General features: G+C 42.6%; 1 protein-coding gene across 7 annotated transcripts in view; it reads right to left on the bottom strand.

Annotated features, from left to right (window-relative positions):
• Nucleotides 1-5,722: 5,722 nt before the first annotated feature.
• CMKLR2 (chemerin chemokine-like receptor 2) overlaps nucleotides 5,723-15,298 on the bottom strand; it is a 43,176-nt gene continuing 33,600 nt past the window's right edge. For 6 of the 7 annotated variants that reach the window (XM_072978376.2, XM_078379588.1, XM_020780751.3 and 3 more), the window contains 2 exons: nucleotides 8,518-8,580; nucleotides 5,723-7,805 (listed from right to left, as the gene is read on the bottom strand). In XM_072978376.2, the coding sequence (XP_072834477.2) occupies nucleotides 6,689-7,771 (1,083 nt within the window). In that variant the 5' untranslated portion in view covers nucleotides 7,772-7,805; nucleotides 8,518-8,580 and the 3' untranslated portion in view covers nucleotides 5,723-6,688. Of the gene's footprint in view, nucleotides 8,416-8,517; nucleotides 8,581-15,298 lie in introns of all 7 variants that reach the window. The other variant, XM_078379605.1, reaches the window with a different exon arrangement.

Here is a 15,298-nt window from a genome sequence, read left to right as displayed (position 1 = left end):
GCGTCAGGTAGCTGATGACAAAGGCTTTCTCTACTTTTTCATTAGCACATTAGTTTTTAATTGTTAGAATTCAATGGAGTTACCAAAACCATGCATGAATATAGCCACAGTTTCCTAGCTGTTTTTTTTGAAAGCAAATGGATGATCAGTGGTAACGGCGTAAGTCTCTGTACATTCAGGATTCAGACTTCATGGTGCAACCTTTTGTTTGACAAATGACAGTTTTCTGTCTCAAGAAGATAGTGCAAAGGGCTTTGTTTGCCCTGATAGGGAACCAAATGCCATCTGTCTAGAATGAGGGAGAGGTACTAAATTTTGCACTTCGGGCATCTTGCATTCACGTCTTCACAGAGCCTGGTCAGTTTTATCAGAGGTAATCTCCATCTGTTTATCTGGGACAGCTTTGCTTAAAAAAGGAAAAAGTGTAATTTGCAGAAATTGTAAATACTTGGATTGATGAATCGTCTTGCCAATTTGCAGTCAGCCCCAATTAGTGAAACCTTGCATGTGTACTAAACATGCCTTGAAGCTGTACTAAAAACAGGAATTGTTTGGCCATGGCTCATTAGTGTTGGCATAGCCTATGGGGGGAGCTCATCCATTTTTCTTCTGAAAGCCAGTTCATACACAGCTTGTCTCATCCAAAATATTGTGAAAAGGAAGACACAGCTGGCAATCAAGAAAGCCATGCCTGGCCATCAGTGACAGTCTCCAGGTGGTCTCAGACCCATGGAGGCAGAGGGCTGAGGAGGGACTGTAGAAACAATAGGGGGGACTGCTTTCAGTTCCTTTACAAAAGAAAGTCTGCACAAATGAACTAGCACAAGGGAGAGGTGGTAGCTCAGCCCTCTGCCTCTTTTGCTGTGATATTTTCTTTGCTGCAGGGTTGAGCATTTGATACATAATTCCCTGCCTTGTGTTTACAGAGTGCAGTGCCACATGTTTCCTGCTATACAGTAGAAATGGCCTAAGACTCAGATGACCTTGCTGGGATGGTTGTGGTGTTAAAAGTGTAAAAGACAGAAAAAGATGGCGGTCAACCTCCTCCCCCCCCCAACCACCTTATTCTCATGGATTTTTAATGCAGCTGTTCCATGGCCTTGGGGCTGGAAGGGAGCACTTTAAATGGCATGACAGGCTGTCTCCTTTCACCAAGTATATCAAATTTCTGTCCTCTTCCATTTCTCCTGCCCCACTTTACAGTTAAAATCCTGAATGTACAATTGGTCCTGAAAACCACAGGAAAAGGAAGTATTTCATCTTTCTCTTGGTTATTCTCCTATATTCTACCACTTATCACACTTCAGACATCCTTCCCAACCTCTTTGGCATTATTATAACACATCCTGTTCTTTTCTTTCTCCAGTTTGCCTCAGGTACTGTTAACCAAGAGTCAAATTAGACATTAAGAGTCATGCACGTTTCCTTCAAACAATGCTTTTCTTTCTCACAATGGCATTCTCAGAGATACAGGATTCCTCCAAAGATACAAAAATAACAAATTAAGCCTATGTTTACTTTCCAGTGGCAACTAAAGTACACTGGAATGCATCGTTCATGCTACAAACTTAACAAACAAGCATCTTTCACCACTTGAGGGAGCACCTCCTCTAAAAACATACTCAGCTTTAATGACTTTATATCATGTTTGCATTTATCTTACCTGGGAGAGTTCAAAATCCTTTGTGTTCCAGATATTTTGCTCTGGACAGCTGACAAACTGAATATCCTTTCATTTCAATCCAGAGCCTGTTAAATCACTCACCATGCTTACATTACAAACCTAGAGAACAATATGACGAAGATAATATTTTACTTTAGATACAGATGACCATCATCTGTATATTTATTTATTTATTTAATTTATTTATTTTATTTGTATCCCGCCTATCTGGTCAATCGAGGACCACTCTAGGTTACCTTTAGGAGATAAAGAAAGTGCTTCATGCAGTTTCATCAACAAATGGGGGGAATTAGCAGGCTCAACCAAAAGCCTTCTGACAGCACAGTACAATAAGTATTTTTATCTTACCCTGTAAGATAAATGAGGTTATCTTCTGGCCTTTGATCACTTTACAGTACCTTCAAATTCATGTTTGTCATCAGTATAATAATTACTAGCAAGGCTAAAGTGTTAGACAAGCTTTGAACTGCTTACTTTAGGTTTTGCTTTTCTGTACCTGCATATTGCTGCAAAAAAAGGAATTTAAGTAGTGGAAATATCCTTGGAAAAGGTGCTGAATTGCGACTGTGAAAGAGCAGGTGCAAGGCATTCCGCTTCAGCAGTTTTTCACCCCCTGAATGAGTAAACACTTTTTTCCCTCCTGGAGCACCAGCTAGGGAAAAATGAAAGAAGCATTCCGGCCATCTGCTAAATTACCCTATTGCATAAGTTTTATGGATCAGTCTAGCCGCAATGTACAAAATAAGCAGGCTTACAGAGATAAACCCCCTCTCCCCTGTGCCTGAATTTCAAATATGACACATTTGGATCTTCATTTGACTGTACCAACTGCCTCAGTAAAATGGACAAAATAAGCAAACTATCCTTCTGTGGGGGGTGGGGGCCCACAAGAGACAGCTCTTCCATTCCGACACTCCCTCACATTGGCCAAGCTGGCTGGGGCTGAGGATCGTTGCATTTCAAGAACATCTGGAATATCTCATGTTCCTCACTCCTGCTCTTTGGGGACCTTTATCTGGATGCTAAGGCACCAAATAACCTACTATTAGAAAGAACTTGTGACAGATTTCTTCACAGAGTCCAATGGTGGGCGGAGCCATTCTGCAAAGGAACTACCTGTATTCATCATGCTTTGGAAGGAGAGAAAAATCTCAAATACAGAATAGCTCCACGTTCTGCACCATGATACCTCCTTGCTTAAATTCTGTTTCCTGCCTGCTTTTAATTATGTCTGTAAGTCACTTTTAAGTGCTTTTCATTAGTGAAATCATGGAGTGGAAATGTTAATAACAACAACAGCAAAAATAACAATAGTCATAGCATCAGCTCTTGCTCGTCATATCTCAGCAATTGTTATTAAATCGCATACCTCTCTGGATCTGGACAGGTGGGGAACATAGGTCCTCCAGAAGTTGTTGGACCTTTAACTCCCCTTGCCCCTCAAAAATGGCTGCGGTTTCTATGGGCAATGGGAACTGAGGACTATTTGGAGGAGGGCCATTTGTTCCCCAGCCCTGACCGAGACAGACCATGTAGCCATAATGGCACACAGCTCTTTGCTGGTATATCTTCTGTGAACAATTAGTGGGAAAACATTGTTATGATATACAGTGGTGCCTTATTCTTTACCTGATTTTGCTAAGTTTCTTGGAAAAGGTCATTCGCACTAGCTTGAGAGCTAATGAATATCATTTCCCACAACATCTGGAACAAATATATGAACTGCTGGACAGCTCAGTGGCTTAGGTCCCTGGCTACAAAGCCAGAGGTTGGGAATTTGATCCTCCACTGTGCCTCCTTGACAGGGGCTGGACTTGATGATCCAAAGGGACCCTTCCAGCTCTGCAAATCTAAGGTGGTAGTGGTGGTGGTTGTGAAAACCTATCCTCCCCTTATAGTACAGCTGCCCAGAGAGGTTGATGAATTACAAAACAACAACAGAACGTGACCCTATGAAGCGGCAGATAGCCACAGCACTAGAGGTATCAGCCAGCTTCCAAATAATTTGCCCAACACCGATCGCAGAGTAGTCCTACTGCGATGTTTTGTGAGTGTCTCACAGGGGTGTTTCTGATCATTCATGACCCCATTCTCAAACTCCTTTCTGAGTCAGATGGAAAAGCCTGTAATTTTGCTTTTCAAACTCCCAGCAGTACATTTTATGATGTTGGGTCAGAGGAGGGCAGGCGGTCCAGTTCCCAAGACAGCCTAACAGCTTTTTCTCAGCTCTCGGAAGTAAAGGCTGCTGTGTGTCTTGGGGATGGTGAGGCAGGGGGAGTGATTGCATTTGCACAAAGCCACTGTTTCCTAGTCAGGAATGCCAGCTGCTTTATGGCTATTTTCAGCCCACACACATTTATAGGAATAAATTTGACCAGAATTACATGTACTGCATGTATTATGTGTCATCAAGGGAAGAGAACATCTGGTTTTGCAGCAGAAGGCTGATGTGGACACAGATCATCCAGATGCAAGCTGACTCCAGAGGTGTCCGAAGCACAAAGAAAACACTTATCTGAAGCAGATAAACACAGCTGCATACTACCTATCAGTACTGAGGCACTGAATATCTAGAAGAACTCTCTAGAAAAAGAAAACAACATTTAGCCGTATTGCAGGTGAGAACACTGAGAGTTAAAAGTATTTTCTAGGCCAAACTTTGTATCCGTGAATTTGGGTCAGAGGACTCCAAACAAGATGAGACACTGCTGCAGAACAAGTGAATTCATGGGGAAGATGAACCTCATCTAGAACAGATCTCTTCAAGAGATGAGCTAAGCCACATGCTCCATTGCTCTTCCTTCCCCTTCCTTGGTCAGTTGCTCTTATAACAATAAAGAATTGGGAGGGGGGGCGAGAGTCCAAAGGGAGGCAGTAACTAAGCCTCCACAACCTCATCCTCATTGCTTCCCTGCACCTGTCCACACTTCTGAGTGTGAATAAGGAAGGAAGCCACCCACCCAAGCTTGCCTCTAATTTACTGGAGGACTGGGCAGGAGGCCCGCCCCATGCGCACAGGGTTCTGGCCATGACTGGAAGCAAACGGGTGTCAACACTGGCGCAGCTGCACAGCCTCAATGCAGGACTGAGCGGCCACGTGGCTTAGAAGGGACGTTGAAGCTACCAATAAGCAAAAGCACCCATCACTGGAAATTGCAAATGACTGGGACAAGGCAACGTAGGGTGAGGGGGCAGCAGTCATGGTGGCTTGGGATTCTGGGAGTTGTAGTCCAAGAAATAAACTTTTCCCAGCTCTGTGGCACCCTTTGATTTTGCAGCTCAAGAGCCAAATGCATTCTTAGGCTTCTAGGGGGATATTACGTCTCTTAAACACACATGTTCATGTGGAAATGAAAAAGTGTTTTTTGGTCATTTCTGAATGAATTGTTAAAACCAGCAAAAGGCTGGAAACCAGTTTGTTCAGGAAGAACTACATTGATGGTGTAGATGTTTGTATTTTTAGTGGGGGACTTCTAGTGGGTGGGGAGTGTTTGGGGAATTTTATGTGTGTGCATATGTCTGGTCTCTGGGTGTCTGTGAATTTCATTGTATGGGTATACTATGTATATACTTGCAGTGACAATATATTATTATTATTGTTGTTGTTGTTGTTGTTGTTGTTGTTGTTGTTGTTGTTGTTGTTGTTATTGTTATTGTTATTGTTATTACTTTCTGGCCAGGCAGATCTACCTGCTTCCCCATGTTTGTAAGGGGTTTGTAATCCCGTTACCAAAAAATAAGACTGCATCCAAAGAAAACAGAATCAATCTTTAAAATGTACTAAAAAAAATGGTCCCTCACTTTGTCAGTACTATAACTTTACTAAGATGGTGTGACTTCGATATATTGCAGGCTACCTTAATACAAAATATTCCTACCATATATCTCACTGAAGTGTGCAGAGCATAGATGAGTTACTTTTGAGATTACATCTCCCTGAATTCCCTAGCCAGCATGATTCTGTGAACTGAAGCCCAAAAAGTCACCTTTTTCCAAACTGTGGAATGCAGTGACATAGAATATACACAGACCCGCGTGTGTGATATAAAATGTATTTTCTACAAATAAGATCCAACTTTAATTTTACAATGTTCCAGAAAAGATTGAAAGAACAAAGGCTGCAAAGCTAAACAGTTACATTTCTTTGAAACAACACCCTGTCACCCGCCAAAGGACAAGCGATAGTGTAGCCATGAAGCCCTCTGACCTTGATGGTCTCAGCTTGTGTGATGATGACTGGAAACATTCATTGGGTGTTCCGACTGCTTCGACAGGAAAGCTGTTACAATTATTACTGTCCACATTCTGTGAGGGAAGGAACACTTTATCATTTTGTGATTAAACCTTCCTCAAGAGGCTTCTCATGAAGGCTAAGGACTGGGAAGGAGGAGGAGGTGGGGACGCTACGAGAAAGAGACGGCGGATGCCGGTGTCACGGAAGGAAGGGAGCAGAATAAGCTAAGGACCGAGAAGCAGAAGCTTAAGGGAGGAGTCCATGAAGGTACAGAAAGGGTCTTGAGCAGACATGGCACAATGGTCAAAAACTGCCAGTGAGTAGTGAGGGGCTGTGAAGGAACATCAGAGCTAAATTTTAAGGCAGGGGACATGAAGAAGACTAGTGACATACTGTATTTCAAGCATTTAAATGTTTCGCAGTTAGGAATCGAAGTTAATGGTAAAACTGATGGTGCTTAAATGTAAATGCATTGTTAAGGTAACCTGAAAATAACTCTTTCATTCTGAGTGAATATTTCACTCTGCTTCTTTTGTATAACAACACTGTGTGCCAATACCCTTCTGCCTTTTCAGGTGCTAATACCTCTGTGGTTGACCACATTGGAACACATTGTTAGTACATAGGCATAAAAAGCCAGCTTAACAGAAAATACACTATAATCATTGAGCTATCTTGTTAACAACATTATAGATGTGTATGCTCCATGGAAAAAAGTGAAAACATGTCAGAGAGAGAGAGAGAGAGAGAGAGAGAGATGTGTTCCAGCCTTAGGCATCTTCAGTGGGCACTAAGGATCTTTCACTTGGAGTGATCTCGGTCCCTGGGGCCTCGTACGGCTGTAAGCTGATGGAATTCCAAACTTGTTCACTGACCGTACCAGACTGGCTGACCTCCCACAGTGTATGCTTCACCAACTCTGAAAATGTCACTCTGAAACAGGACGGGAGCTTTTTGCTGAGAAGGACATAAAGGATGGGGTTAAGGCAGCTGTTGATGAAGGCAAAGCCAACTGAAAGAGGAATGGCATCCCGAAGCAAGCCATGCAGATAGTTGTTATGGTGAGCAGACAGCTCAAGGATGCTAAATATATGATAGGGGGTCCAGCAAACAAAGAAGACAAACACAACTGCAAGAACGGTCCAGAATAGCCTGCTGGAGGTCAGAATAGCGCTCTTCTTCACCTGGCTGATGAGAAGGGAATAGCAAACGATCATGGTCAAGAGGGGAAAGAGGTAGCCACAAATGAACCTAATCCAGGTTAGAACATGGTGTCTGAGGATAATGAGATCAAGGTCACTTGGGTGAAAGTTGTTGTAGCAAATAGTGATGTTGTTGGGTAGCGTTAGTGTGTCTCTAAAATACAGAGCAGGGCTGCCAATGACTGTTGCCAGAATCCAAATGGTCAAAACCAGGAACAGGGTGTTCTTGAGAGTCCGATGCTTGTAGGAGAATGCTGGGTGGATCAGATGGACATACCGGTCAAGGCTGATTGCTGTCAGGAAGAAGACACTGGCGAACATGTTGAATAGGGCAATGAAGGAGTTGGCTTTGCATAGCCAGCTCCCAAAGGGCCAGTGGAAGCCCAGGGCAACATATGCAATATACAACGGGAGAAATAAAACAAAGATTAAGTCTGCAATGGCCAGGTTGAGGAACCAGAGGGAAGTGACGGTCTTGTCCCATTTAAAGCCCATGATCCAGATGACTATTGCATTGCCAGGCACTCCCAGAAGAAAAGCTATCCCATGGAGGACAAGAGAAACAATCTGTGCATTGCTAAGATAGAACTCGGGCGGCTCATCTTCTTCATAATTCTCAAAGTATTCCGTGAAGTTGTCTTCGTACTGCATGAAGTCAACAGATGCCAAGAGTACTGGCTGTCTCCTGAGAGGTGTGGGAATGGGGGTGGGGTGGAAAGGAAATTACAAGGAAATTGACATCATCAGCATACATTATCATGGGATGGTGTTCAGCATGGCATCTGGCTGTTGACCTATACAAGTCAATGGCTCAGCAATACATAAACAACATTTACTCATCAAAACGATTATTACCACAGTGATGAAGTAAGGGTAAATTGCCATGCTGGGAAGTGGCATGGTGTAAATACACTAACTTTAGAGAAGGGTAGTGGTGCAAAATTCAGCTTAACCATGCCTTCCAGCGTAATAGCTAAGGTTCTGATGGTAAGAGGCTAAAATGTTGAGTCCAAGCATGGCCGCAAGCCTACAATTTGTATCCCAGGCTCCTGTTCCTGGACTGTGTATTTGACCTCTGCTTGTATCTTAGATGTCTCTTCAAAGTTTTTCACTTCACCCATCTCATAAAATGGTATTCTGCAGCCTGTCTTCCTACACATGCCTTGTGTGACAAGTCCTGTAAGTATCAGCCAGCATGATCCTATCTATTAGAGGCTCCTTTGAATTGCATTCTTCCTCATGTTCTCTCAGACTCTTTTCTATAGTCTTGACAAATTAAATCTCTGTATCTTGTTCTGCAAGAACATGTGGTGCATCTTGGGTGAAAAAGCAAAATTAGCCATTTGAAAACGAATGTAACATAATTTAAAAAGTTGTGTGGAGAGGATAACACTTACCTTTTAGGATGGCTTTAGACTGTAGCTTCGTAGTGCTGGTCCAAGGAGTCTGAATCAGAAGACCTAAGAAAGAAATCAGAAAAGAAGGAAAACTCAACGCAGGATGCAGTGAGTGGGCAGGTGGGTGGTACCTAACTGACGTGTCAGTTTCAAATATAAACTCTGAACCAAACGTTGTTTTAGCTGCAATGTTCTGAAAAAAATTGTCTGGGAAAACAAGCAACCACACCGAGAATGATTGTTCCACTGGAGACTTGATACTGAAAATTTTGTTTTGTGAGACAATAGGTATGTTGCCCTTCGTGTCGTTCTTCCTCCTCCTCCACCATTTCTAAAAAGGCATTTTGACTGAAGAATTCTGGAAATGAAAATATGCCTTGCTCCATAAACACAGTATCCTTACAAGACACAGTATCATTAGAGACATCCTTTACTTAAAGGTCAAGATGATAACTGGGAGGTTGTCTGGGGTGCCAAGCTGAGTTGAAGAGATGCCAAACTGAGCTTTCTGATGAGGGCAAGCTGGGGTCAGTAGTTGTGTTTTTTGAATGTACTGTTTGCAGTGAGGTACCGAAACATGTATCAGAAGTAAAGCTGTAACCATTCTGCTCTTTCCCAGTGCACCACCACTACTCAAAATACGGTTGGTTGCTTGAACTTTGGCATATGGAAACTACTGTATAGGGATTCTTTATTTAAAAGCCTTACTAGTGACTTAAATACTGGTTGCTGAGAAGTCGGTTTGTTTGAACAATGTCATTCCCAATGCATAGCTTCTGTAAGCCTTTCCCATAAAACAATAAAATAGTTACTAACTAATAGCTTTACTACTTGATTGCTAGGCTATTCTAAGTTACCATGACTAACGAAGGCTGTAAGTCTGTCCTCCTTCGCCTACTCCAACTTACACACAAACACCAACAACTTACTCAACCCACCCCATAACTTAAATCAAAGTCTCTGTCTCATGGTGGTATCCAATCAGCATACAGTCCTTTGTCCACAACTCCACGCCAAACTTGTAACTTTCCACAGCGCCTTCTCCTCATCCTAGGCTGGTACACTGGTACACCGTTAGTAAGGAATGTTTTGGTTGTCAGTCCTGAGAAACGACCTTGGCTCATCTTCACAGGAACAAAGAGTCTCTAGGCACAATGAACACCTGCAAGTCCTGGGAAATAAGTACTACAAAACCCATATCCTCACACTCACTCTAGGCCCTTTCCATACACATTGCTGGTGTCAAGTCTGTAAGTCTCCAATGTGGGTGGGTGGGGAGCAGTAGGGGGGGGGGGCTTCAGTTCCTTTGAGATTTCATGCATCTTATACCAGTACTTAGATTTATTTCTGAATGCCACTCAACATCATTAAGTTTAATTAGCTTCATTGCTAACTAAATCAAAATATGCAATGCTAATGTACTTGGAACAGCATGTGCAGGAGTGGCTTGCTGGATTATGCATAAAGAAGCAATTCACAGACAATTTTGCAAATTAATGTTAGAAATGTTGATGATACAACCCAGCTTGAAATATTTGCATCTTCTTTCTGATCACAGTGGGAGAGATGGGTTCTCCGAATATAACCTGTGTTCAGGTGTTAATCACAGAGTTAATCAGTTCTAATTGTTAATCAGCTCTTTATTATTGTAGAGGGAATGCTTTGCACATGTTAAAGAAACTCTTCTCTCCTGCCTCCCAAGTTCTTTATTTCTTCTCTCCTCCCTCTCAAATCCTTCCCTCCCTCCCTCTCAGCCTCTCAGCATGTGATCACACTGGGGAAACAGACTGCGATTTGGACTTCTTATGAAGCAGTCCAGTGCGATATTTCCTTCCAGTCCCACAATGCACGGGGAAATGCACTGCAGCCCAACCCCAATCCATGCCCTGGCAGGACCTTTCTGGTCCAGATATAGGTCTACTGCTTTTGGAGGCCATGCTAGAGCAATTCCCCAACAGACAGAAAGGTCACTTTGCAGAGAGTGATTTCCCTTAAAGCAGTGGTCCCCAACCTTGGGCCTCCAGATGTTCTTGGACTACAGCTCCCAGAAGCCTTCACCACCACCTCTGCTGGCCAGGATTTCTGGGAGTTGAAGTCAAAGAACCTCTGGAGGCCCAAGGTTGGGGACCACTACCTTAAAGCAACCTTTCGGGTGTGATAAGGCGTGTGTGCCTTTGCAGATGTCTGATCGTGCCTCCAGCCTAGTCCTCATTCAGCCTCTGTACCACCTCATCAGAAGAGTAAAGAAAATGCTTATGATTGGGGCAACTAAAAAAAAAAGCTAATTAGGACTACAGGGGATTCAATTTTGAGAAATCTCTAGTACCCATTCAGATCTGTTTCTAGCTCTTGGCATTTCAGAGACCTTAGGGGAGAAACACCCACCACATTCAGAGGCTCTGGGGGAAACCAGTTTCAGGATGTAGCCCACACAGTTATTGCAATTAATCAGTAGTACCCATTCATATTATTGTTTCTTATTCTTTCAGAGATCTTTCAGGACAGACAAAAGATTTGTCAAGGAATTGATCTCAAGATATAATCCTCCTAACTATTGTAGATGTACAGTCAGTAACATCTTGTCCAACATTTGTTTGTTGCTACATCAGAGATTTTTCAGGAAAAACTCAACAAAATTTCACAAATAGTTATTATTTATTTTCAAATGTGCCAAGCTTTGTCTGGGCTAAAAATGTATAAATCATATCCTCATCCCAGGACTCTTTTCTGCTCTCTGCCCAGTCTTTTTTCTCTCCCTCCACCCAGTACTTAGCTTAGTACAGTACTCAAACTCTAAAAATGCAAGTTCTTTTGACTACAGCTTGCTGAATCTTGCTGTTACTTCCTAGTTCTGACCTAAAGTATTCAGTTATTTGTTGACAATCCATTCAAAATTTCACATTTCTTTCTTCAACGAGGGAGACTTTTGTTGGAGGAAAAATAACTTTGTATGCTCACTAGCACTAGCTTTCAGTGGCAGAGGTGGTTTAGGATCCAGAGGGACTTTCTTGGGCTAAGGTGACTGTTTACCTTTTTCACTAACCTATTAGAAAACTCTGTTTTCCTGGGCTTGAGGTAAGCCACTCCTCTCTTCTTGTCTATCTCCACTTCAACTGTTTGTTTCTCTCCCTTGTCCTTCCTGACCTCCAAGGACAGCAGACATGAAACCATTCTGCCCTTGACCTCTTCTTTCACCCTTTGGCTGGGTAGTGAACTAAGCATCTCATATTGCTGAGGATGCAATCCCTTTGTTTTATTCTTTTTCTTCTCTTCTGATTGTAACTCAAGATCAACTGTAAGTAAAATTCTTTCCCCCATTTCCTACCTTAAGCTAGTTGTAGAGTGATTTCTTATACATACTGTACAAGGGGGCTGGATTGGTAGCTGGAATCTTTAGCTATATTCCCTTCATGCCTTCCCTGTACTTTAGTTGGTTTCTGGTTCTTTATATCCTGCTGATAAAGGGAATCAACTCCTATTCTAAAAATGCACAAGAACTTTTGGGTCCAGTGCTCGTTCTGCCTTGGGCTAGTGCATTGCTGCACAGCGTGTCACCATCAAGATGGAGTTCACTTGCTCTGAGCTGTCAAAGGGTAATGTTGTCCCAGAGAGGTAGCAGGAGACACCTTGTTTTGAGGTCCTTGTAGGGGACCTTACAGAGCAAATGAATGATCTGCATTTGACTTTGCAGGATTATATAATATGGAATAAACCTTTATTCCCATTTATTTTCAATCTGCAAAGATGCCATTTTCAGCATAACATATGAAGGGGGTCACTGCTCTCTTTTCTGACACAGTGTCCTGAATTTCTTAAATGAGTGGTACTGGTGTTATGTTACATACTAGCAAATGCATCTGATCTTGTGAGGCTTTGAAACCTGTTACTTATACTGTACACTCAACTCCCTTTTCTCCTGACCCCAATTTTACCTCGTTATAATTTATTCCCCCCTCCCCACTTCTTACTTAGCCTGTTTGTGTGGCTGTATGTGTTTGTGTTGTATGCTGTCAAGTTGGAACTGACATATTGTATATGTTATTCTTTATTTGTCTGGAAGCCGACTAGAGTGGTCACAATGACCAGATAGGTGAGGTACAAATAAATAAACAAACAAACAAATAAATAAATATAGTGACCCACACAGGGCTTTCAAGGTAACTGAGATATTTAAGGAGTGCTTTTTTCAGTTCCACTCCTCCAATGAGCTTCCACAGCTGAACTTAGATTCAAACCCTGTTCTCCAGGGTTGGAATCTAGTCCGTCACTTAGCCTACTCATGCAGAAATGGAGCACCATGTTTAAAGTTTTATTGCATGTTTATCTGGCACCCGTGTCCACAGGAGATGTGCAGTGCATTGGTTCATTCCACAAGAGAGGCATCTCCTGCATCTGGAGCTTTTTGGACTAGCTGCTCCAGATGCGCAAGTTGATTACCTCTTCACGCTGGGTAGCTGGAAGAAAAGGAAATGGGGAGAAGGTTTCAACCAAATTCCCTGTGGCATTATTAGAAGAGGCAGGCAGAAGGTGTGTTACAACAGATGAGGGTTGTGAGACCCTTTCAGGAGGCCAGGCAGAGTGGGTATACTGTGATGGCCTTAACATGGAGGAGAACCTCTCCAGCAGCTGAGCCCCCAAATGGGCTGTTGCTGCCACCCTTGTCCCACTGCCTCATATGGATGAGAATGAAACATGGAAAAGAATGGCTGGCTAGCTGATGAGGCAGTTCTGCTGCTGCTGCTTCCCAAACTGGGTAGGGGGTTAGTTCAAAGCCAGAGGGAAAGGATCCTGTAGTTGACATTTATCTGACATGTGTTAGAGAAGGATCCAGTAAAGTCCTGTGATCAGGTGCTCCTTCCAGTGAATCTAATTACTGGAAGAACCTGGTTTTGGGATACAGCCAACCCACCTATTAAGGTGGGAAATCAGCAGTATCCCTGCAAAATGTCATGTTTCCAGACATTACAATTTCAGAGATCATTCCAGACAAAGAAACAAACCTTTGAAAATGTTAAGAAGAATGCAATGACCTATATCAAGTTTTTCATTTATAACTATCCTTCTTTCCTTCCTTCTTTCCTTCCTTCCACCTTCCTTCCTTCCTTCCTTCCTTCCTTCCTTCCTTCCTTCCTTCCTTCCTTCCTTCCTTCCTTCCTTCCTTCCTTCCTTCCTTCCTTCCTTCCTTCCTTCCTTCCTTCCTTCCTTCCTTCCTTCCTTCCTTCCTTCCTTCCTTCCTTCCTTCCTTCCTTCCTTCCTTCCTTCCTTCCTTCCTTCCTTCCTTCCTTCCTTCCTTCCTTCCTTCCTTCCTTCCTTCCTTCCTTCCTTCCTTCCTTCCTTCCTTCCTTCCTTCCTTCCTTCCTTCCTTCCTTCCTTCCTTCCTTCCTTCCTTCCTTCCTCTTCCTTCCTTCCTTCCTTCCTTCCTTCCTTCCTTCCTTCCTTCCTTCCTTCCTTCCTTCCTTCCTTCCTTCCTTCCTTCCTTCCTTCCTTCCTTCCTTCCTTCCTTCCTTCCTTCCTTCCTTCCTTCCTTCCTTCCTTCCTTCCTTCCTTCCTTCCTTCCTTCCTTCCTTCCTTCCTTCCTTCCTTCCTTCCTTCCTTCCTTCCTTCCTTCCTTCCTTCCTTCCTTCCTTCCTTCATCCATCTATTCATTAAAAGACACCAATAAAGAATGAGTCCAGACACCTACAATATTTCTAGCTAAATTAAAGATGACACTTTTATTTTCCATCTATAAGATCAAGCTGAATGAAATAAATTTAATTTGTGGTTGGTGGGGTGGCTTTCTTGTCAACCAAACATTTGAAAATATGTGCTTATTCAGGCTTTGAATTGCACGCATGTAATGCCTCTCTGGGGGACATGAGTTCCGTACAAATATTGCTACCACCCATATGAGTCATTAAAGAAAGTGTATTGTAAACATGAATAAGTCATCTAAACAGCTGCAATTAAGAGTAATTTTGACCAACAAATCATGTCCAGTGAGTAGAAAGTAAGGGGTTTGCTCATTTTACACTTTTAAAAAAACTATTAATGAAGAGTTCTTCTTTCCATTTTATTTATGCCCGTAAAGCCTCAACTGCAGAAATTACCACTTTACATGCATATTTCACGTTAAACCTTCTATATACAGGACAGCTTGTTGCTATGAAGCCCAGCCACACCAGTAAAAAATCAGTCCATAACATTTGTTAGAAAACCCATCATATGCATAAAAGTATTGTCTCCGTGGATCAATTTATCAGCACCCATTAGTGTCCATAAAAGAAGAGGGCCCTTACCCAAGGAATGTCCATGATACTCCTTTCCACGTTGCTGTGTCCAGCAGGTAACTCATAATCCAGTCAAAATTTAGCTTCCTTTATTTCAAAGATATTCAAAGCTATGCTGAAGACTGCCCCTGAATGCAATGAATAGCATGTGCTACTGCTTAAGTGTGATTGGACTCATAGTATAAAATTCTATGATGTTCAGATATATCTTATTGTATTACAACAACGAGCCTCTTTCTCTACCGTAACATCAGAACCTGCTGGCTACTGCTTGGATTTTCAATCCCAAAGCTAGGAGATATGAGGTGGGGTGGGGGGCAGCAGCAGTTTATTCTAGATCTCCTCTGAGGTCTCTGGACGCATATATTTCTACCTAAAGCATGTTTTTTTCCTCCCTCTGCCCTTGAACATAGTCTGTTTTTTATTTGTATGCTAGCACAGCTGAACCAATACCATAGCTGCGTAATATATTGCTATGCTATTGAAGACAGGAGGGCCTGGCGTGCTCTGGT

The sequence above is a fragment of the Pogona vitticeps genome, chromosome 1 (genome assembly GCF_051106095.1).
Source record: "Pogona vitticeps strain Pit_001003342236 chromosome 1, PviZW2.1, whole genome shotgun sequence".
Lineage (NCBI taxonomy): Eukaryota > Metazoa > Chordata > Lepidosauria > Squamata > Agamidae > Pogona > Pogona vitticeps.
Note: the sequence above shows the minus strand (reverse complement) of the source record. Positions and strands in the feature narration are given on the sequence as shown.